A 27,215-nucleotide genomic window follows, 5' to 3' on the forward strand; every position below is an offset into this window, starting at 1 on the left:
ATCACGTGGCCCCTGTCCAGTTGCGCTGCCTTAATATTCAGGGGAAGTTACAAGCTCCGTACTCCGGCCCGTGCTGCATTCATTGCTACGACGTCCCACGAAGTCCGAGCTTCACATTTGAACAGTCTTGGAGGATTCATCGACCGATTGAGCGGCATAGTTATAGTGCGAGTTAAAACCATACGGCAACTAAGCAGTCAGGAGACGTATGATACGAGCCGATTTCTGATCATTATGACCCTGGGCATGAGGCAAGGGTAATAATTGTGGGATCTCGTCTACCTCGTGTTTAAGATACCAAAGATTGTTCCAAGAGCGATCGATGTTCATATTCGGTCCCGTTTTCATTTCTAGAGCGTGGGACTTGCGCTACACTGCCTGCGCTTTCCTGCCCAGCATGGTAGCTGGTATACTTTGACCACCCAAACGCCAAATAACACAACCTGGGGGGAAAATGCAACTGGTCGCCATTTCCGACAAAGCCAATAAATACTCTCATCTTCTAGGAGGGGGGTTGAATCCAGGCGGGGCACCAGGGGCTCCGGGTGCACCAGGAGGACCAGGTGGGAATCCAGGAGGGAATCCGCCGCCTGGAGCGCCAGGGAAACCTGGTGGAGCGAACGTAGGAGGGAAGCCAGGTGGAGGGCCTAGATAGAAGTTAGGAGGGTGCAGTGTGAGAAAGGGGAACATGCATAACCTACCTCCACGTCCAAGGAAGGGAGGAGCCCCGGGGAATTGAGGCATTCCAGGAGGCGGTACGGCGCCGCCGACGCCAACAGCTGGACCCTTTGATGAAGTCAGTATGATTTGGACGCTCATTCGGAAGCAGGCGACTTACGGCTAAAGATGGGGGCGCTACAGCTCCCCTACCTGCAGGGCGAGCGACACCAGGACCGGCAGCCAGAGTGGAGGGAATCCCGCCAGTCGTTGTCTTTCCAAGTCGAGCACTGGGATCTGCTGGAGGCTCCGACTCGACCGATAGCGAAACAATCTGCGCTCCGCGTACGATAGTAAGACCGAGCGTTCGTTTCTCTTCCGATTCGATGACCTGGCCAGTGGATCCGCTTGACCCAGGAACTGCGGACTTGTTCTGCTTGCGCTTGACGCGTCGAAACTCTTCGGTATCGGCGAGTACGAGGTTCATGTGCTAAAGGGACAGTTAGTTGCCTGTGGGGAATTGTTTCGTAGATGTACTCAGATGCCACCTACCTTATCGAATGCGAGCATCTGGCCGACCATCTGACGGCCATCAACGACTGTGACCCTCATCCGGTAGTTAATCTGTCCAAGAGCGTTAACTGGCTTGCCGTCTTAATTGAGACCCAGTGTTATGTGCGCCGCGAGCAGAGAATCTGAGGGACTACATACGTAACCGGCCTATTCAGAAGTCACATGGGGAGTTAGCCTACAATGTCAACCTCGAGACTTGAGAAAGGAGATGGAAAAGGCGGGGACAAACTCACCATCTTCCCTTGTTTGTTCGCCATGGTGACGGCGTTGTATGGGAGGGGCCGCTGTTGCAGCTCCTCCTGTAGATCAAAAAATTGTTCTTGTATATGCAGATGTCAAGGTGACGTCCGCGAGACCTTCGAATGCTTCCGTTGGCAGCGCTCGTTCAAGGTCCTGGTGGTTATGTCGCCAGAACAGGAAATTTGCGCCACGTCGCAAGGCGGAAGGAAGGCTGAAGCTCTAGTTTGGAGCTCTATACGGAATATCTTCGGGAAATAAAGAAGGCTAATCCTGTTCAGGAGTAGTGGGGCTCGTGGCCCACCCTGGAACAACGTTGGCTTGGAGGTGAGGGTTCGAAACCCTCTCAAAAAATTGGCTGTGGGGGGGAAGTCACTTCCATTGTATATTGAAACTTTTCGGCTGCCAGCTCTACTCAACCTCCTTGACCAGCGACCGCGACAATTCGACAACCCAACCCCTCCACGACGTCGACAGCAATCCCGGCAAAATGGCATCTGAGAAGGCCCAGAACCCCATGAGGGAGCTTTACCTCCAGAAGCTCGTCCTCAACATATCCGTCGGCGAGTCTGGTGACAGACTCACCCGCGCCGCCAAGGTGCTGGAGCAGCTGTCGGGTCAAACCCCCGTTTACAGTAAGGGAGTCTCGAGCGAAGTTGTGTGAAGGTTGGTGCAGGGAAGCTGACGCGGCGGAATTGACAGGCAAGGCTCGTTATACCGTCCGTACCTTCGGTATCCGTCGTAACGAGAAGATTGCTGTCCACGTCACTGTCCGCGGCCCCAAGGTACGATATCCCACTTCTCTCCATGCCATTTCCGGAGCTCATATTAACGAGTGCGTCTGCAGGCTGAGGAGATTCTCGAGCGTGGCCTCAAGGTCAAGGAGTATGAGCTGCGCAAGCGCAACTTCTCCGAGACTGGCAACTTCGGCTTCGGTATCAGCGAACACATCGATCTCGGCATCAAGTACGACCCCGGCATTGGTATCTACGGCATGGACTTCTATTGCTGCATGACCCGCAAGGGCGAGCGTGTCTCTACCCGCCGCCGCGCCAAGGCCAGCATTGGTTCCAGCCACAAGATCAAGCGGGCTGAGACCATGAAGTGGTTCAAGCAGCGCTTCGATGGCATCATCCGGTAAATGCGATCATGAATTGGGGGATTGTCACTGGGACGGTGAAGGAACGGGACGGTTTTTTTCTGGGACAAGGCGAAACGGACAAAATGGCTTTTAGGCGTGTATTTTCTCGCTGCTAGCAGCAATCTTCATCCGGCTTGATCGAAAGTTCTCGATCGAGCTGCGGCCTCAGAGACCGACCGGCACCCTGCCGGCTTCCCACCTTGCATGATATTGTCTTGGCCGAATGCTGGGAAGACCATGACACAATGTTATTCTGTGATGCAAAGGCAGCACTGTGAGTTTGCGTAGAGTGGCCTCACCGCATATGTTGAGCCAAGTCAGGACTAGAGCTTCGTGTAGCAGCGATTCGAAGGAAGGTTCATATAGGATGGTAAGATTGGTAGCGGCACCTATGCGCTGCTGAGGATATCTCTTGCGTAAAATACCTATCCAAGTCAAGATTCTTGCCAATGAAACAATACTGTACGTTGTATGATAGATTAGCCTTGACCACGAACCCGAACTACCCATTCAAATATGTTCTCTTCAAGGTTTTCAGCTCATGGAGAAATGCAGAGACGGCGATTGACCCAGTTGCATAATGAAGAAATGAACAAGAACAGAGGTGGAAAAAAAGGAAATTAAACAAGACCATCCACGCCTGATTTCGACTGCAAAGAAGTTCATCTCGCGAAGCTCGGCCAGAACTTTCGATATGCCCAAATTTGGCCTCAGCGGGTTGGCGGAAAAGCGAGGGCCCGAAGTTTGTCAGCTGGCCGAAACAAATTACAGCCTCAGGCTACCATTTCCTGGGGCGGTTCGGGTTGAGAAAATTGTTAAGGGTCAGGGAGTTCTCGGAGACCGGGCGAGCAAAATCTGGGCAATAGAACATTTTGATTGGACCCCGGTACAACTGCGGCTCCACCTGAATCCTCCCCATTCTCACTCGCTCTCTCTCGCTCACCTTTTCCCTCAGCCGGGCCTTTCCTCCCAAAAAGACTCCATTTGCTCTTCTGCAAAGTCACCATCGAAACGTCCCCCATCTCCCCTCCCATCTCAATTGCACCAGTTGCAATTGATTCTCCTCTGATCTAGACCTTGTTCAAGATCTTCTAATATGTTCCGCAACGCCCTACGCCAGTCGACGCGTGCCGTCGGCGCCGTCTCTGCCGCTGGCAGAGTCGCTGCCGTAAGTCGTCTTCCCTATCCCCGAGTCGGTCCCAATTTCATCAAAAAAATCGGTCTTCCCACTCAGCAACCTCCAATGGCGTCTTCCCGACATCAATTGATGCGCTGGACCTCGTCGTGACGATGGGTTCAAGCTTTTTCAAAGCTTCTTTGATGCTCTGTCGTCGTTGCCCGTGCTGGGGGGGGGGGGGGGGTGGAGGTCGATACATTTTTCGGGCTTCGGCTAACTTGTTTTTTTCCCCCAACGTGCGTAGACCCGAAATGCCGCACCCGCCGTCACCGTCGCGTCCATCCAGTCCAGGACCTACGCAGAGGCCAAGGCATCACCGACAGAGGTCTCCTCTATTCTCGAGCAGCGGATTCGTGGCGTTCAGGAAGAGTCTAATCTCGCTGAGACTGGTCGTGTTCTTTCCGTCGGGTAGGTCTTGGCATGAATAAACTGCAACCCCCAAGGCGTCAATGCTGGACATCAACCATATTGGCTGCCCCAACGCTACGAAACGGCAACGCATTCAGGGTCCTATTTTGGTATTGGCATGCTGACGATTTTTTTTTTCTACTTCATAGTGATGGTATCGCCCGTGTGCACGGCATGGCCAATGTCCAGGCCGAGGAACTTGTCGAGTAGGTCATCGAAAAAAGTCCAACAAATCTCAAGCAACGTCTGACACGGAAAACAGGTTCGCGTCTGGCGTCAAGGGCATGTGCATGAACCTCGAGGCCGGCCAAGTCGGTGTTGTGCTTTTCGGTTCCGATCGTCTCGTCAAGGAGGGTGAGACCGTCAAGCGTACTGGAGAGATTGTGAGTCCATGTGCCACTACATGGTGGGGGATGCGATGCAGGCAAAGACTGTCAACTAACTATGACACAGGTCGACGTCCCCGTCGGCCCCGAGCTGCTCGGCCGTGTCGTCGACGCTCTCGGCAACCCCATTGACGGCAAGGGCCCTCTCAACGCCAAGGAGAAGCGCCGTGCTCAGCTGAAGGCGCCTGGCATTCTGCCTCGCAAGTCCGTCAACCAGCCCGTCCAGACCGGCCTCAAGTCGGTCGACGCTATGGTTCCCATCGGCCGTGGCCAGCGTGAGCTGATTATCGGTGACCGTCAGACCGGCAAGACTGCCGTCGCTCTGGATGCCATCCTCAACCAGAAGCGCTGGAACTCTGGCAACGACGAGACCAAGAAGCTCTACTGCGTCTACGTCGCCGTCGGCCAGAAGCGGTCTACCGTCGCCCAGCTCGTCAAGACCCTGGAGGAGAACGACGCGATGAAGTACTCCATCGTCGTCGCCGCCACCGCCTCGGAGGCCGCTCCCCTTCAGTACATTGCCCCCTTCACCGGTGCCTCGATCGGCGAGTGGTTCCGTGACAACGGCAAGCACTCCCTGGTCATCTACGACGATCTGTCCAAGCAGGCCGTTGCCTACCGCCAGATGTCCCTGCTGCTTCGTCGTCCCCCCGGCCGTGAGGCTTACCCCGGCGACGTCTTCTACCTGCACTCCCGTCTCCTGGAGCGTGCTGCCAAGATGAACGACACCCACGGTGGCGGTTCCATGACTGCCCTGCCCATCATTGAGACCCAGGGTGGTGACGTGTCTGCCTACATTCCCACCAACGTCATTTCCATTACCGACGGCCAGATCTTCCTGGAGTCCGAGCTCTTCTACAAGGGTATCCGTCCCGCCATTAACGTCGGTCTGTCCGTCTCGCGTGTCGGCTCCGCCGCTCAGCTCAAGGCCATGAAGCAGGTCGCTGGTTCGCTCAAGCTCTTCTTGGCCCAGTACCGTGAGGTCGCCGCTTTCGCCCAGTTCGGTTCTGATTTGGATGCCGCCACAAAGCAGACCCTTAGCCGTGGCGAGCGCGTAAGTTCTGACAACGTTCCCCCCTTTTTTTTTGTTCCTGGTGGTACTAACGCATCTGCAGTTGACCGAGCTCCTCAAGCAGAAGCAGTACTCTCCCATGGCCGTCAACGAGATGGTTCCCCTCATCTACGCCGGTGTCAATGGTTTCCTCGACCCCATCCCCGTGAGCAAGATTCTCCAGTGGGAGGCCGACTTCCTTGCCCACCTCAGGACCAACGAGTCCGAGCTTCTTGCGACCATCGACAGGGAGGGTGCCCTCAGCAAGGACCTCGAGGCCAAGCTCAAGGACGTGACCGAGTCCTTCATCAAGAGCTTCCTTGCTTAAACCACCTTTTACTGTAACGGGGTAATAGAAGATGCAGAAGCGATTGGCTGGATGTAGGAAGGAGCGAGATGAGGAGCTGTCTATACCGAAGTGATTTTATTAGTTTTCTCGGAGCGGCGGGAGGACTACTCGACGGGTGCACGGCACTGGAGAGAAGCACCTGGGGAGGCATTGTGGAGGGAGAATCTCCAGTCGAACCACTTGTAAAATAGAGCTTAAGACTCAATTAACGCCCTCGAATTCCTTTTGTCCTTGAATCTCTTGCTTCCTGTGGCTATGGCCTTTCGTGTATTTGGGTGTTTCGTTCTGTAACTTACTTAATACTTGTCTTTGCCTACCTACCTACCTACCTTACCTTACCTACCGTAAGGTACCTTATGTTAACCGGTTGCCTGTTAGGGACACTGAAAGACCCACGACATAAGTAACTCCCTTCTGACATCATCCACTGGCAAGCCAAGTCTTCCCCTGCCACCCGCCCCCCCTCCCCGCTACCTCACCTTATTGCCATTGCCAACCTCTAGTCTGCACACCTACGGATACTTCTTTATTTCATAGGAAACGCCAGTCAATCTCAAGCTTCAGTTGGCTTCCCTTTCACAGTCGCTTCTATTTCTTCTGCCAATACCTTGACTGCTCTCTCTTTGTCGTGCATCCACGAGCTACCTGCGTCTCCTGCGACAGCCATCCTCCCATCTAATCTAGTTCCGTACCTACGAAGGAAGGCTACCGACCAGAGACAAACAATGACCATAGATTCCAAGCCGCCCGAGATGTCTGCCGCAACAAAAGAGGTTCTGGGTCGCGTGAGACGGATGATCCCTCCCATGCTAAACCACTTCCATAAAGGTGCCGTAAACCCCGCCGCACGTCAAACCAACAGCATGAACCTGTGAGAGGAGATAGACCAGTACAGAACTGGCTGACTCGGTTTTCGTTATCTGTAGGCCAGATGGGCCGGGTCGGTGTTCTAGGCGGTAGCGAAGACTACACCGGTGCGCCATATTTCTCGGCCATGGCCAGCGCACGACTGGGTTGCGACATGGTATGATCGCCCTGTATTCAAGTTTCCCGCCTCGACCGGGCCAGGCTTCCTTCGAGACAAAGGCAAGGAAACAGCTGCTGACATTCAGTTTGTCTTCCCGAGTATTCCAGTCCCACGTCATCTGCACACCAGCCGCAGCAGCCGTCATCAAGACCTACTCACCGAACCTCATGGTCCACCCCCTCATGCGCCAGTCCCCCCCTCGCGGCAGCACGGTCCAGGCCATGGCCGACAAGAACAGCAAGGACCCGGACGAAGACCCGGAAGACATCGCGGCCGCCGTGGCCGAGATGCTGCCGCGGCTCCACGTCCTGGTTATCGGCCCGGGCCTGGGCCGGGACCCCCTCATGCAGGAGACGGTGGCGCGGGTGCTGCGGTCCGCGCGCGAGCGCAACCTCCCCGTCGTCCTGGACGCCGACGCGCTGCTCCTCGTGCAGAAAGACCCGTCGCTGGTACGGGGCTACGGGAACGCGGTCATCACGCCCAACGTCGTGGAGTTCGGGCGGCTCTGCAAGGCGCTCGGGGTCGAGGAGCAGGTGGCCCGGGCGGAGGACAAGGGGGGCGAGACGGCCCGCGTGGAGGCACTTGCTAAGGCGCTGGAGGGCGTCACGGTCATACAGAAGGGCGGGGTGGATTACATCTCGAACGGGACGACGACGCTGGCTGTCGATCTCCCGGGGGGTAGGAAGAGGAGCGGGGGCCAGGGAGATACGATGACCGGGTCGGTGGCTACGTTCCTCGGATGGAGGAAGGCGTATCTTGATGGGATCTGGGATCGCGGGGACGACCTTCTCAGCGAGGAGGAGATGCTTGGTCTTGCCGCATTTGGGGGGAGTGCTATCACGAGGGTAAGTCGAATCGCAAAAGCCCAGCCTGTTTTGACTTTTCCTTATCCCTTCCCCTTTCTCCGCCATTCTTTCCGTATGAGGAAGACTTGGGACAACGAATGTCGGGTCTAACGGGCCTTATCTGTGTCTAGGAGTGTTCGCGACTGGCGTTTGCAAAGAAGGGCCGGAGTTTGCAGGCCAGCGACCTGACTGACGAGGTGCATAACGCTTTCATGAATCTGTTTGGCGAGATAGATGAGGATGCTGGAGGTTCCAAGTTGTAATTGGTGCCTTTAATGTGCCACAAGTATGAAGTTCGAGATCCACCTATGGAAGTGTGGCCTCGAATAGATTTCGTCCATCTCAGGTGCGAGAGATCAGAAGTGTGACATGTAACAACATTGTCCTAGTGAGCCGTTATTTTTGATCGGTTCACCAGAGGTCGCTCATGTACTTTTCGTCTGTCAGATCAGTGATGTTGTTGGCACCTCAGCCAACGTTGCTGATGTCCCTACTTGCTGGTCGTGTAGGTAGCCACGGCACGTCAGATCTTCCTCGACGGTTGGGAAGATAGATGACCAACTTGTGTCATTTATCACATTACAGAATATACATGCGAATTTGGGGCCCTATGAGGCTTTTTTGTTCCCACGTCATCGCCCATTTCGCAAGGGCGAACTGACACGTCCTGGCAAAGGTATGCCTAACTAGAACATCCCTCGTTCCAAGACGGTCGTTTAAAACCAACTCAGTAGTGTCTCTGCGCAAGGGATACGACGGTTTATGCGCGCTACATGAGTCTTCTCCTCAACGGTCCTAAAAACTCCGCTGGCAACTCGGGGAAAACTGACATCATCGGACTCGACCGTCTTGGTCAGCCACTACCGATCCTAGACATGAGCATCCTGTAAGCTGCACGATCCGGCACCCATGTTGAAGTCTCAGCGGCGGATGGAGCAGCAAGGGGGATCATTGGCTCAAGTGGAGACACGATGGCCGAGCCAGCATTCCCGTGACTCGTGTGAGGGAAGAGCCGAGGACTATTATTGAAGATGATACACGGGGGGTCAGAAGATGGATAATATCAAGCGGTGCAATGGGACGGTAGGACGGTAGGACGGTAGGACGGCTACGAGGGTGATATTTGAGCATTTGGGTTCGTAATCAAAACAGCGAAATGTCTCGGGTGGTGAGAGCTTCTTGTTCTTCTTCTTCTTGGCCGCCGCCGACTTGCATACGGGGAAGCGTCCCGATTTTGTGGCCTCCACTCGATGTCTCTTCAAAGACATCCAGCCCTCTTTCTTCGTGTCCAAGGGAGGGAAGACTCGGAGAGATGCCAACGAGAGACATGCTGCTCTTAGCGGGATCGACATGTCATGTATCAGCCCGGGGAAGCCTCCCAGGCCCAGTTTACGATGAGAATTTGCTTCCCCCCCCCCCTGAGCTGTGGAGAGCTGACTCGAATGGCAGTGCGATGTCCAGACAGAGTTCTCGAAGATGCCGGGCTGAGGCGATCGGTCCTTCGGATCAACAGAATGCGGCCAACGCCTAGTAACTGGCCTGCACTGCATGATCCAATAGTGGATGATCACCCTACATACCTAGACAGATTTCGGCATGCACTACGGCTGCGGTTATTCTGGTTCTTGGACTAGATCGGGAGGATTATTGCTTTTTCTTCCGGGCGTGTGGTTGACGGTTGCGCGATCTAGACCACACTGCTAGCCAAGAGAGAGAAAAGCAATGATTTCATGAAGCAGCTTGCCCTTTTTTGGGGTGGTCTTGTCCGAAAAGATTCTGTCACTTTTTTTGTTGTTCATTTTTGGACCGAAGCTAGAGCCACTATCCATCGCGTTGGTGCAGGAGGGAGAGAAGAGAGAGACTAGGTGATACCTACGTCCATACCTACACACAGAATGACCAAGGAGCCCGCGTTTCAACCCCTCGGGCCCAACGACTGCTCAGACGCCGACGGGAAACGAGGATGTCAAGTGTGTGCCGGCCATCGCGAGAGGACAAAGCGGAACGCTCTGATAAGGCTAGAAGTTATGGATTCATTTCTGCCCCCATCAAAGGAGGGACGAAGTCGATATTCGGAGTCGGGGTGGTTTGTCGAAAAGACCCGGCTCTCGGACCCCATAAACCCCCATGCAGCTCGCCAGGGCGAGGATTCAGAACATGGGTCCGTGCTATACTCCTGCATGCTGGAGATATTCGTAAGGTGGCGGCGAAATTGAATTCCATGGCTAGTTATGGACGCAGTATTATCATGAGAGATGGATGGGAAGAAGCGAGCCATTGACGATAAGCAGCAGCATAATTTTGGATGAGAAAAAGAAAAGAGGTAGAGTAGACGAAAAAAGCAAAAAAGCAACGATGTGGAAGTGGAAGATCCCGAAGTGTCGGGTGCGGGTGGAAGTTGGGACGAGGTGAAGGGGGAGTTGATGTCCGAAAGAAGAAAAGTACCTCAGGAAAAGATGAAAATGGGTAATAATTGTTACTGTGCCGGCCATCGATTTCCATTGGGCTTGCGATAGGTACGTAATTTAGTAAGATACCTAAGGTAGGTAGCGACCTATTGCCTTAAGGTACCTTATTCTGTAGGCATCTTAGCATGTTACCGAGTCTTCCCCGGTCCGTCTTCCCTCCCGCTCTCCCGCTGTCATTGCGTGGGAATTATGGCATGTGACTCTGAAGTGCTGCTGTACAAATACGGGCTACCCGTACGGAATACAGCCACTTTGGCTCGGACGCTGTCACACTGCCGAGGGCTATGTACAAAACACGAATAATTTGGCAGTTGTGATAGTGCGAACAAAGGGAACAGAGACCTAAGATGATAAAAAGTACGTACGTTGTACAGTGATATTCCGTAAGCTGTCAGAATCAAGGAAACAACCCGGTAAATAGTCTGTCCAGAATTCGCCTAGCTCCAACGGCAGGGACGCCGCTAAACCCCCGCTAAAGCCCCAGTCCCAGCCACGCGTTTAGGGCCAACTCACCATTGGACGACCCGAAAGGCACAGGCGCTCGGTACCTTTCGAAGGGTGTCTATCACCTCCGCACGGTCCCATTGTTAGCAGTCGACCGAAAATTTGGCTTATCCCGCAGCTTTGGCGCCGGGTCCTAGACGTTCGACACACATACAACATAGTCAGGGTCAAACAACGTACTTTCGTATTACGTTGTACACGTACAATTTACCGGCACATCATTATCGCTGGGACATAATAACTTACAGACTGGACGATGGGCCTCGCCTTCTTTAAGCTGACCATCGACTAGCCTAGATGTTGGATTAGGCTAATAGGAAAGCAACGATGGCCCTACGCTTGTTCGCTTACGGGTTACCCACTTGGAAGGAATGCTGCTGATAACTGCTCTGTACATCTTCGCCCCCCACGATCCATGGTATCACGTCAACAGAATGACAGGGGTATAAATCCGGTACCTGGGAAATGAGCGACGCACGAACACCTTACAACGTACCTTCACCCTCTTCGTACACTAGGTTCCCCAGACACTTGAGATGTGGACATGGATAATGTGGGCGGCAGGAGTGCCCTGGTCAAGTGAAGAGTTTTTACAGAGTGTTTTTGCTGCTGCCTCTATCAAGCGAGGGTACCGGTAGGTACTGAAGGAGGGAAGTGAGGAGAGAAATTAATTCAAAAAGAAAGAAAGAAAAAAAGAAAGAAAGCAATAACTGTTGCTCTGAATAATGTGTTAGTAACTCTTAATAGAAGAGAGGGTCTCTGATTAGGTAGTCCAGCAGGTGCAGTACGGCGTACGGAGTACAGCTGTAAATGGAACCCCGGGCTCTCTTTTGTGTGGCTCTTTCTTACCTACCTTAAGGTACCTTAGGTAGGTCCCTTGGCATGTGTTGCCCCTCGTACCTTCCAGCTTTTACCAGCACCTTACAATGTACGGATACCTCACCGTACCTACCTACTTCGTACTTTCCTCGGGCAGATGACCTTACTCCCCTCCCCTCGTCCTTCAACCCTCTCTCTTCAACCTTTAACACTTCTCTTCACTCTTCTCCTCTTCACACTCACCGTGTTGTCATTCTTCTCCTCCCACATCCACTTCCTCTCCATGCTACTCGTCAATAGTTAACCGTTGGCCTTGTCAAAGGTGTGGATTCCAACGTTACCCACATCTCTCTTGGTGCTGGCTCGATTCGGTACTTGATATCAGCGCCGAGGCCCAGATCCAGATCCAGCCCTGGACTTGCCCTACACCTCGTCACTGACTCGAACCATCGCCCCGATTTTGCACCATTTGGCCTATGGAACCATTGGCATCCCTCCCCTGAGACCTGAAGAGCAGTCCGCAGGGAACACACACGACGTCGGACGTGCGTCCGCACCTATTTCACTCGGCACCGCTTCCTTGGTTCGTCGATCGACCCCCACCACACAACACACTTGCTTTCCGCACAACGTACCACCTACGTACTACCCGTTATCGGCTCGGCAAACCTTCTATATCCCTCGTCGACCGCGCCACTGCCTTACTGTAGGCACCTGCAGGCAACTGCTCCTCCTCTCACATTCCCACTCTCATCCCCTTTTCCTTTCGCGCAACGCAACAACAAACTCCTTCGAGACGATCTACTCCACTCGCCGGACTCACTTGATTCGGCAACGAGCTTCGTGCCTTGACCTGCCTCGTCGATTTGACAACCCTCGACAGACATAAATGTCGCAGTCGGCATAGACCCCCTGGGAGCCCAGACACGGACAGCTCATCAGTCCATTCTCGGAAGCCCCCCCGATACCTCCCACAGTGCCACGACCACCATCATCAATCCAGATATCGACGCTCCCAATTATTTACCATGCCAACTCACGGTCTCCACCGCTTGGAGAGACTTTTCTCCATGCGTAAGAAGAGCTCTTCTAAGCTCAACCATGGTTCCTGTGGAGCCCCAGAACCTTTCGAGCACGCCGAGAATTCCACCACCACCTTTCCTGAGCCTCCCTTCATCAGACCCAGAGGCGCACGCATGGAAGCTAGAGTTGAATCAACAGCGTGCTCAAAGTCCGCCAATCGGGCTTCTAGCGTGCCCGAGGCAAGAATCGACCGCGCTCCAATGCATTCCCCAAACCCGAGTACTGCCAGCACTGGCGACATCCACGGACCGCCTACCCGGACCGTTCCTCTGCGCCGCCTCGGAATGGAGAGAAAGGAAAGGGACATGCACTCGGCCATGCATTTCCAGGAGTTCCGGTTTCCTCATCCCCGGCGCGGCACCGAGAGACCACCATCGTCGCCTGCACCGTCATCCCAATCATCCACGACGCCCGTGCCCAAGTCATTCCGGAGTCAAAAGCGCAACCTCGAGCACCGGAACAGCTCTATCGTCACCCCGGTCCGGACTGACACACCACCGGTCTCCGATAACGAGGACGAACAGCGGAATGCCCGGGGACCGCGGGATGGAACGATGAGAAAGATGAAACCTGCCTATCTGGCGGCAGCCCTGCCCACACCGGAAACATCCCCCGAGATCAAACCTGTGTCGGATTCACGGACGCACGAGCTGAGGCGAGATTCGGGCCTCCACTTGGCGACAAATAAAGGCGGCATGTTCTGTCCATCCCGGTGGAAGCTGCACAAGGCAGAACTCCGAAAGGCGCGGTCTCAAGCCTGCATATCCTCCCGCTCGGAGCGGACCTCGGGTAAAGTGCTGAAGGGCGGGAATGTTAAGGACTTCTTCAACCTCAGCGACGATGATATTGCGGAGGAGGAGGAAGAGATGGAGGCAGACGAACAGACAGGAGGGACGTCGCACGTGACGCAACATTTCCTGCCACCATCACCATCCGAGACGGTCGATGGTGTCACCACTACCTCGGCCTCTCACAGGAACAATATAAACTCAAAAGGGTTTATCAACACCCTGGAGGATGCTGCCGCCTATGGAGCGGTACAAATCGCAAAAATTGCCGCCAAGCACGAGTTGGATCTGGCTTATATTGTCAACCTCTGGCCCGAGAACCCACGATATCCTCCCCCGTCCGGTTGTGCCAGGAGCTCGATGCTCGGATCGGCTGAGGACATTGTGGTAGAGACGGAGACGGCAGCCGGCATGACCGGCCGGCTACTGGCAGCATACGGGCTGTCCCAGGTCGCCAGCCCCTTCTGCATCTCGGCTGCAGTGCACACAAAGATTCTGCGCCACACAAGCTGGGTCGAGTACTCTGCCGCAGAGGCCAAGCCCGGGGAGTTCTCGCGCGGGTATGGACACGCATTTCATGCCGGCACTGCCGCGAGGAGAGCCCCGGCAGATCCAGTAGTAGAGATCTCAGACACGGACCGAGGCATCGTCTTCGCTGGCTACCGGCAATTCAGACCAGACGGCACAACGAAAGAGTGCACACCCGCAGGGCTTGCAGCGTTGCACGCTGATGTCGAATATCTCATCGACATGCTCATCGTCATCCACAAGGCGACGCGGTTACGGAACCCAACCGCCCTAGTCGCACTTACTCATGAGGTGGGACCGATGCCGCCGGGAACGGAAAATGTCTTTGCCTGAGCGGATGATATTATTCGAGGACATTAGTGAAGTAGCTTGGGATGTTAGTTGGCACCTTATAATATTTCAATATTTCATCAGTTGCTCATAGTTTGGTGATACGGAGGTTGAGAGATTTTGAAGAGTGGGGATGGTGCGGAGTACGTACTCCAATGTACTCCGTACTACTTCTCAGCACGTGGCGCAAGCGACAAGCGACCGTGACTAAGCCTCTCGACACTCGCCACATCATGACGTTGACACGAGGGACACTCACATGGGACATCATTACGGCATCCATCCTAGAACTACATCTTGGCTCCCTCCTAACTCGCTCCCGCTCCGTCTTCTTCGAACCCTCAACGCTCGATATTCCCTTATCTTCTCTCATACCCGGAGGTTTTTACCTCGACTACGAAGTACTCCTTTTCCCAAAGTAAAATTTCCGCGATCCCTTCAACATGGCTTCCAACGGGCCACCTCCCAACTACTGTACGCATGTCGCCAAGTTTCCCTACACTGAAAATGCAGGACTCCCCAGTCGGCCAATATTGCTCAAACCCTCATGGGAGTCTCTTGTTATTTCTCTCTAACATTGATACTCAGATGCGATTCTTGAAATCCAAGAAACAGCCACGACACAACAAGTGCGCGATGCCTACAAGAAGTGCGTTACCCCACCCTCGAACCAGGCAACAAGGCGATCGCATATCGGACCTACCACCTCCCTACACAGAGAGGTGGATAGCGCGATGCTCTTCAAAACGTACATTGACTGACTGACTTGTTTTCTATAGGGCCGCCCTAAAAACCCATCCCGACAGGGTGCCCGGAGACTCGCCCGAGCGAGCGACTCGGACACGGAAATTCCAGCTCGTCAACGACGCATACTACACCCTCTCCGACACCTCCCGGCGACAGGAATACGACCTACAACGGAAGATGTACGGCACCAGCTCTTCGACCAGCGACCCGTTCGAAGAAGCCGATGGTCCCTCCGCCGAACAGGGCGAAGGCGCCGCCGCCGGGACTGGCGCGCAGAACGCCTTCTCGTGGGCGTGGAACTTCTTCGCCGGCCAGGGTCAGGCGGGAGGGGGCGGCGGCGGCGCCCCCGACGAGGAGACGCGGCGGCAGACGGAGGAGCAGCAGTTCGGAGACGCGTTCGAGGAGATGCTGCGCGAGGAGGGCATGGCTGAGGACGGCACGGGACGGCCGACGCGCTCGTTTTGGAGCCTCGTCGGCGGCGCGAGCGGCGGGGCGCTGGGGTTCATTGTCGCGAACGTACCCGGGCTCGTTGCGGGCGCTGTGGCGGGGAACCGGCTCGGCGCGATACGAGACGCCAAGGGGAAGAGCGTCTATGCTGTCTTTCAGGTCAGTGCCAATGTGCGGATATCGGCTGGGTAGGCAGGACGGACGGACGTCGTCCGTTGGGATCTGTCTTCCTGCTGCATGCTGTTAGCACGACCTCTTCTTTTTAACTTTCCCCCGTGCCGTTTTGATATTTTGCGGGTTTTACACAGGCCAGTTCGCTGACACACTTTTGCAGGACCTGCCGCAGGCTGACCGGGCGAGGTTGCTAACGCAACTTGCGGCTAAGGTGTTCAGTCATACTGTAGGCGTCTAGACCCATTTTACGCGTACTTTCTTCTTCATTATTGCGGAATCGGTTAGAATCACGAGGGCCTTGGTCCTTTTTTTTTCTTCTTTTTTCATTCGAATACAGACGGAGTTGGGGTTCGGTTGCGCAGCGCAGGCGGTATATTCTCGATTCTATATTCTTCGCTTCGCAAGCAATCAGAAGGCCATTATCACAGGCCTGTAATTTCTATGCCAAAGTGGCAAATGACTTACCTTCTTCTTGATCGACGACCTGTTGTCGTCGTATTCTATCGTCTCACCGAGCTGCCATCTCGAATCGATGGCCCCAGATCCAGTTGGATTGGGGCTCCCAACACGATCCTCCATTTATGCTGCTCAGTCCCAATACTTGTCGGTTGACAGACATTGGCGTCTTGCGATTTGTCCATGGCTTCCGGAGAGGAGTCCAGTCCCTCTCAGCCAGCTGCATGACAACCTCCAAACCTTCACATCCTGGAGTTTCTCTCCGCAGCCTTTCAATCCGGGCGGAGAAAGTGGCCCATACCTCATTGTTTCGTACTCCGCCGCGAACGGGAACAAGTCCCGTAATGGGCGCAGCTCGAACCTCGAACCCTTGGCCGACGGCGTCACTTCCATCTCGCAGCCACGGCGACTGACGCGGCCATCCCGTGACGACGTCGAATCCGTTCTGGTCATGTTCGAGGAGGACGGGGGAGAGCGTCTTCATGCTGGGGAAAGTCCGACGGAGGTGGGGCAGCACGCAGCCCCAGTACGCGTCGTCCCAGGTCTCGAAGCGCGACTGGACCTCGAACGCGACGTTGCGGATCTCGCTCATCGCCATCGGAGGCAGGGATGGCGATTCTGGTTCTGGCTTGTTGTTATGGGTCGTGACGGTATCCACCTTGAAGAGATGTTAGCGAACCGGCTCCGCGAAGTGGTGCTCGTGGCTCCGAGGCCTACCTGCAGCAGGGACGTGTCTTGCAACAGGACGATGTCCCGCTCCGTGTTGAATAGGGGCGAGATGTCGCGTTCGCGCCTGGGGGGTGCGGTGGCTGGCAGTGCCCGGTGGTGCCACGACGCGGTGTTGTTCCTGGTCGTTGCGCTGTCGTCCAGCGACACGCCGATCGGTACCGTTTTCTGCGCGGGGAGGCGGAGGGAGCGCAGGCCGCGGCGTGTGGCGGCGTGGCGGGCGCGACGGCAGACTTGTTGGATGGTCGGGTGGTGCGATCGAGGGGGCGGGTGGCAGGCTGTTGTCTGGGACCACTCACCTGGGTATCGGTCGTCCTGCGTCAAGTCGGTGCGCCATTCGAACACGCGGGGGGGAGCGTCGGCCACGGCGAGCTCCCAGATCATGTCCTGGATTTCGAGAGGGAGGTGGGGGAACAGGTGAAAGGACGTCGCCGTCGAATGGGACTCGCTCTTTTGTGCCGTGATGGTCTTGATTGTCGCCATTTTGGTCTTGAAACGAGTACTTTTCGACTACTTTTGGAGGTCCTGCACCGATGTGTTTTCTCTTTGGTTTCGTCTCGTGGCTCGGGTTTGCGTCTGTTGGCTTATCGAGGCATGCTTTCCCAATGGCATTGACCCTTCTCGCGAAGGATGGAATATAAGCCTTGTTTTATAGAGATGCCGGACGGGGATGGTCATATCGGAGTTCCTTGTTCTCCTACAGACATTTGTCCTTCGCCCACCGTCTTTGTGTTGTCGAACAATTCCTTGTCCTCTGGACCTCGTCTTTGTCATAGTTTCCCAGAACAGTCGGTACTGTTCCCCCTCTCATTGTCTGGGCGTCTTCCATCCTTTTATCCAATCTCTTTGTCTTCCTTTCAGGACTCGTGACACTCGACGTCCGTTCTATTGTTGAATTCATGTGTTGGGCATACCTGAATGATAACTGACAGGGCTTGGAAGCTGCAGGGTATTCATATCATCTGAATGAAGCTTGCGGTATATTTGTTCTGCTTTCATGAAGATGTCCTTTCAGACTTTCAGACATTGTGATCTCAGGCTCGGGGTCGTTGAAAGGCAAAGGACGTCCACGTCCAAGTGACATCACCCAATTATTTCGAAGTACCCGTAAGTATACGCCACATGTGGCCGGCATCGACGCCTCTGCCAAGATAACCACGTGATCAAGCAGATTAGTAATGGGCCTAGTAAGGAATACTATTTTGCCTGTAAAACGGTGAGGCCCGCCAAGCATGATAAGCTACCAAAGTATACACCTATTTTGTATGTATACTTAAGTACCCAAACACATAGACACAGTCTCTTTTCAATTGATCTACCAGTTCTTATATAACGCCTCGTCAATTGAAGCATAACACCAACCCACGATAAAATAGCTAAAGAATAACAGCGACCTTACGGCTCCGGCCTACCCTTCAAGGTTTATGCCTTATATAAGCAGGACTTCGGAGCCCTTATTACCCACGCCTACTCGAACGTGAAAAGAGAGACTGTACCTATGTGTTTGGGTACTCGAAGTGTATATACAAAATAGGTGTGTACTTTGGTAGCTTATTATGCTTGGCGGGCCCCACCGTTTTACTGGCAAAATAGTATTCCTTACTGGCGCCTGAGATAGGCCCTTAGTAATTCATCGGCTTCGACATCCGACGCTTCAACCGAGCATGATCCTGAGATCCTCCTCCTCCTTTTTCTCCCGAGGTATCAAGACCGACAACCTGATTCCCTGAAGCGCCTATTTCATATTTCTGCTGTATCAAGGCGGCCCTTTCTTATGCACTTAAGAAAGAAATTTCCAGAGTGGCCAACGCCAAACGATGCTCAGGTACGGTTCACCTAAGTTCTGACACCTGGCCCGCCGCCCACGAGTGCACAGTCGCCGATACTCGAAGAGATGTTACCATTTCTTAGGCCAGAGCTAGGAGGCATCGACATGGTCCTTCCAGGACGTACCACTAAGCTTCCCTGGACGGCTTCAGGTCCAGTACTCCACTTCCGCCGATGCAGGATGACTGCTGCGTCGATGCGTCATGTGGTTTGATGGGAGACCTTGCAGATGGTTTGCCCCGTTGCGGGCGCCCCTATTACCCAACTAGGAAGTCGATATGCCCATGAAAGGCCTCTCATTGTCAGAATTTCCCGGATGGTTGGTTGTCTTGCGGGGAAGCAGAGGATCGGCCTGGCCGTTGGTCGTTGGCTCGAGGAACGAGCGCGGGCTTGTAGAGAAACGCGCGAACATCCTCGGCTTGAGGGGCCTGGACTGAAGCTGCTTGTTACGAACCACTACATCTAGGTGTTGAAGAAGGAGATGTTTCCCTCTCGGCTCAATGGTCTGCGCCGCGTAACATGACCCGCGCCTGAAGTGACGCGCGGGATGAAGAAGAGCAGAAATTGTTCCTACGACGATACAATTCTCATACTGCCGACTTGGATTTCTTGCAACTCATCAATGCCACGTACCTATCTAGTAAGCACCTCTGCATAACTAACTCCATGTGTGTATCTATATCTACATATACCTAGTCAGATGATTATGAAGAGAGTTGAGGAGATGAAACAGCATAGCTGGAACATGAGTTCAGAGACGCATATTTTTTATGACCGAGCATGGCCTGATCGTATCATGCGGCCGTGACTGTGAACCAGGACTCTTCTATTCTCCCTTAATTGGACTTTCGCTTCATAGATGATGACATTGGCCTCGAACAAGCCGCAGTAGTTAACATGTAACTGTAAATGGTATGATCCGATCTCGTGTCGTAGCGGTGGTTCAGATCACCTCTTAATGCGGTAAGTGTTCCAAGCGCTGCGCATGCGCCAGGCCTGTCCGGCCGTGAACTCGTTCATGCAATCACTGCAAAGAGAAGGGTCTGGTCAGGTTTCTTTTTCTTTTATTCTTTTCTTTCGTTTCCAACTCTCAGAAGCAGAAAAGGTACTCACTCGTCAGAATAATCCATAAAGTTATGGATAGGATCAATCCCCCAGCGGTCAGGGCAAGAGTTCTTCCCCACAGGGCAACCGTACGAAGGGTTGGCCGAGGGCGGGGTATCGTGGATCATGTCGCCGACGCAGCCGCACCCGCCCTGGAAGGTGTGGGCGAGGTTCATCCAGTGGCCGACCTCGTGGGTGGCGGTGCGGCCGAGGTTGTAGCGGGTGAGGGCGCCGCCGGGGACGGAGTCGGCGAGGACGACGCAGCCGTCGCGGTAGAAGATGTCGGACCCCTCCTCGACTTGGCGCGGGTACGTGCAGTAGCCCAGGTAGCCGCTGGCGTTGGTGAGGAAGTAGACGTTGAGGGTGCTGTAGTCGCCCTGGCGGAGGGCCCTACGCATGGGCAGGGCCTGCTGATCGTTGGCCCAGACCACGTTGATGGTCCGGGTGACGTTGATAAGGGAGAACTCGATGTTCCAGGGGGCGTAGTCTTCGTTCATTACGTCGAGCTGCGCCATGAGTGTTTCGTCCTGTGGTGGAGACATCGGAGTATTATCAGTAAGGGGTCATGTTCCCTTTTTTTCTTTTTTTTCTTCTTTTTTTTTTTTGATTTCATGAGAGGGCGGGAAGGCGGCAGGCCTGGGTGCTGGCAACAGCCGGGGAACAGAGGTGGTGGTTGTATTGTACTTACACTGAGGTAGCCATCCTGGGGTCTGTCGGAAATCGAGACGACATGGAAGACGGTAGGGACGACGATGGGCGCAGGCGAATACCGAGCGGTAGCCAGGCCTTCGCGGGCCTCGGCCTCCTGGACGGCGAATACGGCGTTGTCGGCGAGGTTCTCGATGGGGGGCTCCGAAGTGGCGCACCGGATGACATCGCCGGCGACCGTGGCGACCGAGGCCGCGGTCAACCACAGAAATCTGGCGAGCATGACGGCAAGTTTGAGGAGGACCGAAGTGACGATTTGTCTCGTGATGTATGGCAGACAAGACAGTGGTCAATGAGAGGGAAAGGGAAAGAAAGAAAAGAGAAGGAAAAAAAGGCGGGGGAGGGGAGGGTAAAGAAGAAGGAAAGACCGGAGGAAGCTCAGGAGGGTACCGGCCAAGGATGGACAACACGACACATGCCGGGCAGCGTGTCCATGAAAAGCTCTGGCACGGATATTTATCCTGCTTATAGCTCCTGTGGTTCTCTAATATCATGCGGACATTTTCCCTTATGCGGATCCTCGACCAGAGGTTGAGCCTTGGGACGCGTGGGCCGTGACTCGTGAGCCTCGGCCGGCCCGAATCCGGGCTCCTGAGTCCTGATAACGAGCTGCATGGATGATGGATTTTCCAGCTCGCCAGCTAGCGCACTCACAAGTTAGAGCCATGAACCCTGAAGTTCAGTATTTTGCATCCTCTTTGAGCTTTGTTTGGGTATTTGGAGCTCCCAAAAGATCCAGGTGATAGCTCGTAGCTTGTAAGGTTCCAAAGTTGGGGGAAAAGAACTTGACCGTTTCAGGGGGATCTTTCCTACCTCCTTCCTATTCGGGTTAAGAAGCAGAGACCACGCCCGAGATCCCGAGTGGGGAACTCCCCGCCAACCCACGGATCACGTAGCCCACTAAACCATTTATGGTCTCTGCTGCGGGGTCTAGCCAATAGACGACACCAATTGGGGAAGGTGGGGAAGGTATCTTCGTCTCTCGGTATGTCATCGGAGGCGGGAAGTGGGGGGGGAGAACGGTGGAACATTCGGTCGTCCTTGGGCCAAGATCCCAAAGATCCACGAGACGAGCATAAGGGTATTATAGTGTAATTACCTGGGAGACGACTTATCTATAAAAAGCGACCATGCCCGACTCTCTCTATCACTTGGCAACCATGTTCGTAAGCAGCCCTTATCTACCTTGATGTGAGTCTGGAACCTCGGTGTACTCCTCGATTTTAGCTCTACACGTAGACTCCACGAGATAACGCACATGAATGATGAGACTCGCCCCTTCTTGGCCCAAGACGAACATGTTCAAGCCCCCGGCCGGACCTTTTCTTCGCCATGGCAGGCCCATCCTTTCGGATAAGGGTTCGGTGTGAATCTCGAGGGTCCTTGCTCTCTGCTTCTGATTCTTCGTTTGCTTGGGTGGATTGGAAACATAGTGTATACAGTATGATGTATCCATGGCTCTGCAGCTCAACACGAGGAATCCATTCAGTCTGCGGCTGTCCGACGTCAAACCTACTCATAGTCTGTTCAACTCGGAAAGAGCAGTTTTACAATAACAATAAGAGAAGGAAAAAAAGTGTAAAGCATTTGGGCAATCGTAGGGCTTTATCACAACCAATCCATCCTGATTCCAGCATTTCGGACCCAGGGCCCTGTCACGAGAGAGCACAGGCTGACTGATGCAATGGAAAGTTCCGAACCTTTTCCCACGGGCCGAGCAGCCAAAATGATATGGTGGATATTCGATAAGCAGTGCAGCCCTGGGATTTTGGTGCTGATAGCTTATACCGCCCGGCAAGAATTCCGACGGGGAATCCATGACATCTACGGAGTTGGCCCGGAACCTTGTGGGGTTTTAAGTGACACGGGGGTCGGCGCGCCGTCAGTGAAGCCCGTTTGGCTCCGAGCCGCCCTTGGACGAAAAGGGCAAAGTTTATCGGCGAAGTGGACCGGTGGACTTGGACTCGCCGGTCACACTAAACGTACGCCGTCAACGGACCTGTTGTTCTTACGGGTTTGCCGTTGCGGAGCGGGGTTTTGTTTCCCTTCTAGGAACTTACTACGCCTGCGTTAGGTGTACCTAAACAGCGCAGGCCATAGTCCGTATTATCATTTAAATGGGCGGACTCAGCTTGAGCCTTGGTATATCAGATCATCACTGCATAACAGCTGTATGAGGCGGTGCAGGGCGACGATCAATGTGGCTTGTAAATTTATTGTGTCAAGACAGTAATAATAGGTTCCGAAAAAAAAGAAAGAAAAAAAGAAGAAGAAAAAGGGGGCCGAAAAGGGGAGGTTATGGAGACCGCGCTTCTTGGCTCTCTGCTTGACGAGGATCATCGGCTCAATTTCCGCATTTCGCGCCCAAATATGAGCGCGGTCCAATCAAACCTGCTCATTGACTGGCATGTTTTATGTCTTGCCAGGTGGAGACTGAGCACAACGTAAAGGCCGGATCAGTCGCACAATCATTCCACGTACGGTACCAGGCTCGTCGAAAGTCCAGTCTTGCAGTTTGAATGTTTGATGACCCTTGGGACGTAAGAAACAAATATTATGCCTCGTGCGCACAGAAGAGATTTCAACGACACGCGAGCACCCGCGCCCGCATAGGGTAGCGCTCGAACAAGTGCCGCATACGGAAATACACGTTGAATCGATTGCAACGCGACGGCGCTTTACCTAAGGTATCCGTGAAGATGTCCCTCTTGGATCTTTTCTTTTGCGCAGCTCTTCTTCCATGCGAATGCCGACGTGAAGAAACACCAGAGACCTGCTCTACTTTTTATGTTTTGACCACAGTCTGACCCGGTGACACCTACCTATTACTTTTACGGGTAGTTCCCGCAGGTTGCGATCCTTCGCGTGAGGCGTAGCAAGCCGGAAACAGGGATCTGGTCCGTACGCCGCCCGTGATAGGTTCGGCACCGAGTCAATCCCTATGCCTTGAATTCCTGATGTGGCACAAAGCTGCAATGTGCGTGGAGAACCCGCATCCACTCATCAGCAGTGCTTCAGGGACATGATACGCGGTTAATAAGGTTACTTCTGATGGCCCGCGCCTCACGCCTACGGCCCCCAAGGCCCATTTTCTCTTGGTTTTCGTTCGTGTGCTTCTCTCGGATGCCGTCCCTGTCGCTCTCTTCTTTTCTTCTTTCCTTTTCTTTCTTTATTTTCTTCCCTTTTTTTTTTTTTTTTTTTTTTTTTTTGCTTGCCAGTTTTCGGCGACACCTCCGAATGATCTCGCATCTGTTCCTCAGTATCCTTATACCCTTGACCTAATATTCTAGTTGTTATTCAACATACGCGATCGCGGTCAGACGGTGTGGGGAGGCGGATAGGAAAGAAGAAAAGACGGGGGGGGGGGGAAGAAGGCTACCCCTGAACCTCAACGGTCAACCCACCACCATGACGTTGGAGCCGTCGAGCCTCGGGTCTCTGACGACCACATTCACTCCTCCTGCCCGCTGTACCGACCTGAACGACATTTACAACATTTACTCTGACGTGGGGCCAGATATCGGCGCCTACCAGCTTCAAGGTCCCATCGATATTCGCAACTGCTACCCCCCCGATTACAACCCCCTCCGCAGCGCCTATTTCTCTCCGGGGATCTGCCCCGAGGGCTTCACTATCGCATGTTCACGGTTCAATTCCGTCGGCGCCGTGACCGAGACGGTCCATACCTGCTGCCCGACGTAAGTCTTGCTCAAATTTTCTCACCGCCTTCTTTGCCTTGCGCCGTTCCAAGTCGACTGACCACGCGGTTTTCTTTCATGACAACAGGGGAATCCGTCACCAGTGCATCACCGACCCGGTTCGCCGTCTGCACTCAACTCTCATCTGCCAGTCTTCCCTAACAGGCGCCGGTGGCCTCTGGACCATCGACCCCATAACACAAATCTCCGGCGGCGAGACCACGGTGACGACGCTTGTGGGCAGGAATGGGGGCCCGGCCATCAATGCGTACGGTGTCGAGGTGCGGTTTCAATCAACCGATTTCGTCTCAACCGAGAGTAGCGTTACAACCAGCGCCGAGAGCAGCAGTGCCCCCTCTTCGAGCCAACCGCCAGAGGTGAGTTCGTAGCCTGACGACTAAACCTGACTGACCTTGGTTTTTGTTTCGTCCCATCCTAACTACTGCGGCGCGACTGACATTTCTTGACCTTGATTAGACGGCCGAATCTTCGTCAGCCCCCACACCGTCCGAGACGGGAACTAGCGGCGACAGCGGAGGTGAGGGTCTCGGCACGGGCGCAATTGCGGGCATCGCAGTCGGTGCTGCAGCGGGCGGCATATTGCTAGGGGCTTTGCTCATATGGCTCTGGTTCCGGCGGCGACGTCGCGGACGGGCCGCAGCCGACGCTGATGCCTTACCACCAGGCGGTATGGTCGAGGCAAAACCCGGTCCGAAGCCCCTCCCACACGAGCTGCCCGGACACCAGCAGCACGAGTTACCTGCGGCGAATGACGGATCGAGGCACTGGCGCGAGTTCAAAACGTCGCCCGGCCACAACTCGACTGCCCATTCATACTATTCGCCCCCAATACAATCCGCAACACCGCCGGTGGAATTGGACGGCACGGGGTCATCGGTGAGACGGTAGTGACGGCATTTCGAGCCAATGGTGTTGGGAAGAGAACAAGCTGAGGATCACACAAGCTTGATCCGATCAAGAAAGAAGAATAAGGGGGGGAGGGGGGGGGGGGGGGGATGAACAGGAGGCTAATGTTCCAACGGATCGAATCGCGGCACTTCAACCTCGACGTATGTACGGCTGGCGGAAAGAGAAGACTGTCACTTGACCTCCCACTCCCACGCCAACGAATCCTCGCCGCGCAAGGCTCTCCACCGGTTAGTGGAATGCAACATGTCGTAACAACCGTCAAAGAGGAAGCTGAAGTTCCGCCAGCAACCTTCAGTGACTTCCCAACCGATGGGGTCCCAGGGATCTGTCCAAACGATGATGCCATGCTCCAAGTCGGGGTTTCCGGCCTTTTCCGTAACTACAGTCCAGTTGTCATCTGGGCATTTGGCCGCCTCGGGTAGGCAGGGCACAAAGACCAGGTTGACATCAGGCCGATTCGGTGGAGGGGACTTGCTGGGAAGCTGATGGGTTTGCGAGTTACAGATGTGAGATGGTCATTTGAAATATGGTAATTTGTAAGCCCGAGGGGGAAAGTCGCAGAAGAAAAAAAGGGTGACTCGAGGTGAAGCAGCAGGGCGACGAGTACTATGAGGAGCAATGGTGGTGATGTATTGAGAGGTTTTGGGCTCGACGTCAGGAGGCAGGAGTCAGGTCTGACGCAGAAGCTTAAGGTACAACTTACCGTTATGTACCTTTAGGTACGGAGCGAGCGTTGGGACCCTGGACCAGTGACTCACCCCTGCCCTAGTCGTTCGTCCTTCGTGCATGAGTCTACAGCGCTATTCCATAAGAAGACTAGCGCCGCTGTGAGTGAACCATCCCAACTCATCCTCCTACCTTACCTGTATAACGATACAACCTCTCATGAACTCATCCTCCCGGGCTTCATGCACAGGCTTACAGACACAAACCCTTACAAAAGACCTAACTACCTGATCTCAAGCTTATAATACCATCATCATAGGCCGTTTGGTTGGCCTCATACTGGGTTCCTAGCCCCGAAGGCAAGGACACCCAAAAGCGGCTATGGATCGAGTTGTCTGAAAAGCTGGAGAAGATACAGCCAGGGATCATGGGCACTATCTGATATATTTGCGAATGGGAAGATACGATAGTACATTGGAGCCTATAAACACAGCGCAAGTTTTCTCGGAATATCTCACGTCTTGGAGATGAGAATACCTTGAGATAATCAATGCAGATTCTTGTTTTCACTCGGGACATAGCCAGACCCGCCCCCTCCCTCAGCTATCACAAGACTTCTACGTCTTATTCAGTCTCGCCGACTCCCGAATCCACCCCTGAGCCCCTCGCAATCCATTTTACACAAAGGGCATGTGCATCGAGCTTGACGCTCATAGGTTGCCTTAGAATAGAGACTGCGAGGTTTGCGGTGTCTTATTTGAGGAGGGATTCGGCATCATCCTTCCATGTTGAAAAAGAATGCTGACAGACTATAATAACCGGCGGTAAGACAGGACATGGATTAGCAGTATGGAGTTAACACTCAGAGCCGTTGTTGATGGGTGGACTGAGGTATCTTGTGTACGCAGTGTTAGGTAAAGACAAAGTAGGTTAAAACAAGTGAATCACCTCTATCTCACGTAGCCCTGAGATGTCGGACCGTCGGTAGGCCCCGAATGAAGAGATATCCTGTGAAGTTCGAGGTGGACGGTATTAGGTAGTTCCCGGGGTTTTGAGGGATTTCTCCGCGCAGAATTTTAACCACCTCTACTAGCACTTCTCGTGCTTCTACTCCGTACCTTAACAGTGAGAGGTATGGGCGTCATCACCCCGCTGAGAACCCGGATAGTCATAGACCCACACCGCCGATACTGAAGTGGACCCCGGACCCCGGCTCGGAGCCCACTCGTAAACCCGGATGTCCGGCGCTCCCACGTCGTAGCGCATGGCCGTTGCCTCAATACCCAACAGTGATGGCCGTTTGGCTGCCATGGCCCATGCATATTCCCCGCCACGAGGCAACGTTAATCAACCATGCCGTA

The 27,215-nt window shown here is 54.1% G+C and overlaps 13 protein-coding genes across 13 annotated transcripts; 7 read left to right on the forward strand and 6 right to left on the reverse strand.

The window, feature by feature from the left end:
* Positions 1-166: 166 nt before the first annotated feature.
* On the reverse strand, positions 167-1,492 carry SODALDRAFT_334288 (Sm-like ribonucleo protein). Its single transcript, XM_028612162.1, has 6 exons — positions 1,464-1,492; positions 1,369-1,377; positions 1,210-1,281; positions 839-1,147; positions 702-786; positions 167-647 (listed from the first exon to the last, which is right to left on the reverse strand). The coding sequence occupies exons 1-6, from the start codon at positions 1,464-1,466 to the stop codon at positions 496-498; spliced, it is 630 nt and encodes a 209-aa protein (XP_028465011.1). The 5' UTR covers positions 1,467-1,492; the 3' UTR covers positions 167-495.
* A 465-nt stretch (positions 1,493-1,957) lies between these two features.
* Positions 1,958-2,608, forward strand: SODALDRAFT_324850 (ribosomal protein L5; the record flags this gene model as incomplete). The annotated part of the gene is made up of 3 exons (XM_028609934.1): positions 1,958-2,102; positions 2,170-2,252; positions 2,315-2,608. The coding sequence occupies 3 exons, from the start codon at positions 1,958-1,960 to the stop codon at positions 2,606-2,608; spliced, it is 522 nt and encodes a 173-aa protein (XP_028465012.1).
* On the reverse strand, positions 2,534-3,210 carry SODALDRAFT_191469 (hypothetical protein). The gene has a single exon (XM_028607131.1). The coding sequence runs from the start codon at positions 3,116-3,118 to the stop codon at positions 2,774-2,776; it is 345 nt and encodes a 114-aa protein (XP_028465013.1). The 5' UTR covers positions 3,119-3,210; the 3' UTR covers positions 2,534-2,773.
* Positions 3,211-3,631: 421 nt separating this feature from the next.
* On the forward strand, positions 3,632-6,082 carry SODALDRAFT_334291 (ATP synthase-like protein subunit alpha). The gene is made up of 6 exons (XM_028612163.1): positions 3,632-3,776; positions 4,030-4,193; positions 4,343-4,399; positions 4,456-4,576; positions 4,647-5,633; positions 5,695-6,082. Exons 1-6 carry the CDS (start codon positions 3,705-3,707, stop codon positions 5,956-5,958), a joined length of 1,665 nt encoding a protein of 554 aa, XP_028465014.1. The 5' UTR covers positions 3,632-3,704; the 3' UTR covers positions 5,959-6,082.
* A 365-nt stretch (positions 6,083-6,447) lies between these two features.
* SODALDRAFT_334293 (YjeF domain-containing protein) lies at positions 6,448-8,458 on the forward strand. The gene is made up of 4 exons (XM_028612164.1): positions 6,448-6,807; positions 6,906-7,003; positions 7,114-7,851; positions 7,983-8,458. Exons 1-4 carry the CDS (start codon positions 6,705-6,707, stop codon positions 8,112-8,114), a joined length of 1,071 nt encoding a protein of 356 aa, XP_028465015.1. The 5' UTR covers positions 6,448-6,704; the 3' UTR covers positions 8,115-8,458.
* A 1,288-nt stretch (positions 8,459-9,746) lies between these two features.
* Positions 9,747-10,992, forward strand: SODALDRAFT_379687 (hypothetical protein; the record flags this gene model as incomplete). Its single annotated transcript, XM_028615061.1, has 5 exons — positions 9,747-9,821; positions 9,906-10,012; positions 10,202-10,276; positions 10,528-10,605; positions 10,822-10,992. The coding sequence occupies 5 exons, from the start codon at positions 9,747-9,749 to the stop codon at positions 10,958-10,960; spliced, it is 474 nt and encodes a 157-aa protein (XP_028465016.1). The 3' UTR covers positions 10,961-10,992.
* Positions 10,993-11,367: 375 nt separating this feature from the next.
* SODALDRAFT_379688 (hypothetical protein) lies at positions 11,368-14,650 on the forward strand (the record flags this gene model as incomplete). Its single annotated transcript, XM_028615062.1, has 5 exons — positions 11,368-11,402; positions 11,965-12,074; positions 12,147-12,273; positions 12,363-12,485; positions 12,541-14,650. 5 exons carry the CDS (start codon positions 11,368-11,370, stop codon positions 14,372-14,374), a joined length of 2,229 nt encoding a protein of 742 aa, XP_028465017.1. The 3' UTR covers positions 14,375-14,650.
* Positions 14,651-14,692: 42 nt separating this feature from the next.
* SODALDRAFT_334297 (DnaJ-domain-containing protein) lies at positions 14,693-15,920 on the forward strand. The gene is made up of 3 exons (XM_028612165.1): positions 14,693-14,845; positions 14,960-15,020; positions 15,151-15,920. The coding sequence occupies exons 1-3, from the start codon at positions 14,815-14,817 to the stop codon at positions 15,755-15,757; spliced, it is 699 nt and encodes a 232-aa protein (XP_028465018.1). The 5' UTR covers positions 14,693-14,814; the 3' UTR covers positions 15,758-15,920.
* A 170-nt stretch (positions 15,921-16,090) lies between these two features.
* Positions 16,091-16,905, reverse strand: SODALDRAFT_334300 (hypothetical protein). Its single transcript, XM_028612166.1, has one exon. It carries the CDS (start codon positions 16,791-16,793, stop codon positions 16,248-16,250), a length of 546 nt encoding a protein of 181 aa, XP_028465019.1. The 5' UTR covers positions 16,794-16,905; the 3' UTR covers positions 16,091-16,247.
* A 2,428-nt stretch (positions 16,906-19,333) lies between these two features.
* SODALDRAFT_334301 (metalloprotease) lies at positions 19,334-21,258 on the reverse strand. Its single transcript, XM_028612167.1, has 3 exons — positions 20,541-21,258; positions 19,862-20,379; positions 19,334-19,775 (listed from the first exon to the last, which is right to left on the reverse strand). The coding sequence occupies exons 1-3, from the start codon at positions 20,781-20,783 to the stop codon at positions 19,697-19,699; spliced, it is 840 nt and encodes a 279-aa protein (XP_028465020.1). The 5' UTR covers positions 20,784-21,258; the 3' UTR covers positions 19,334-19,696.
* Positions 21,259-22,635: 1,377 nt separating this feature from the next.
* Positions 22,636-23,004, reverse strand: SODALDRAFT_191752 (hypothetical protein). The gene has a single exon (XM_028607132.1). It carries the CDS (start codon positions 22,898-22,900, stop codon positions 22,688-22,690), a length of 213 nt encoding a protein of 70 aa, XP_028465021.1. The 5' UTR covers positions 22,901-23,004; the 3' UTR covers positions 22,636-22,687.
* Positions 23,005-23,916: 912 nt separating this feature from the next.
* Positions 23,917-25,253, forward strand: SODALDRAFT_334302 (hypothetical protein). The gene is made up of 3 exons (XM_028612168.1): positions 23,917-24,258; positions 24,347-24,635; positions 24,736-25,253. The coding sequence occupies exons 1-3, from the start codon at positions 23,969-23,971 to the stop codon at positions 25,165-25,167; spliced, it is 1,011 nt and encodes a 336-aa protein (XP_028465022.1). The 5' UTR covers positions 23,917-23,968; the 3' UTR covers positions 25,168-25,253.
* Positions 25,254-25,268: 15 nt separating this feature from the next.
* Positions 25,269-27,165, reverse strand: SODALDRAFT_379694 (hypothetical protein; the record flags this gene model as incomplete). The annotated part of the gene is made up of 9 exons (XM_028615063.1): positions 25,269-25,662; positions 25,767-25,835; positions 25,947-26,013; positions 26,163-26,257; positions 26,373-26,391; positions 26,509-26,588; positions 26,717-26,749; positions 26,814-26,862; positions 27,003-27,165. 9 exons carry the CDS (start codon positions 27,163-27,165, stop codon positions 25,359-25,361), a joined length of 879 nt encoding a protein of 292 aa, XP_028465023.1. The 3' UTR covers positions 25,269-25,358.
* Between the last annotated feature and the right edge of the window lie 50 nt (positions 27,166-27,215).

Source organism: Sodiomyces alkalinus (genome assembly GCF_003711515.1).
Source record: "Sodiomyces alkalinus F11 unplaced genomic scaffold SODALscaffold_7, whole genome shotgun sequence".
In the NCBI taxonomy this organism is placed as follows: domain Eukaryota; kingdom Fungi; phylum Ascomycota; class Sordariomycetes; order Glomerellales; family Plectosphaerellaceae; genus Sodiomyces; species Sodiomyces alkalinus.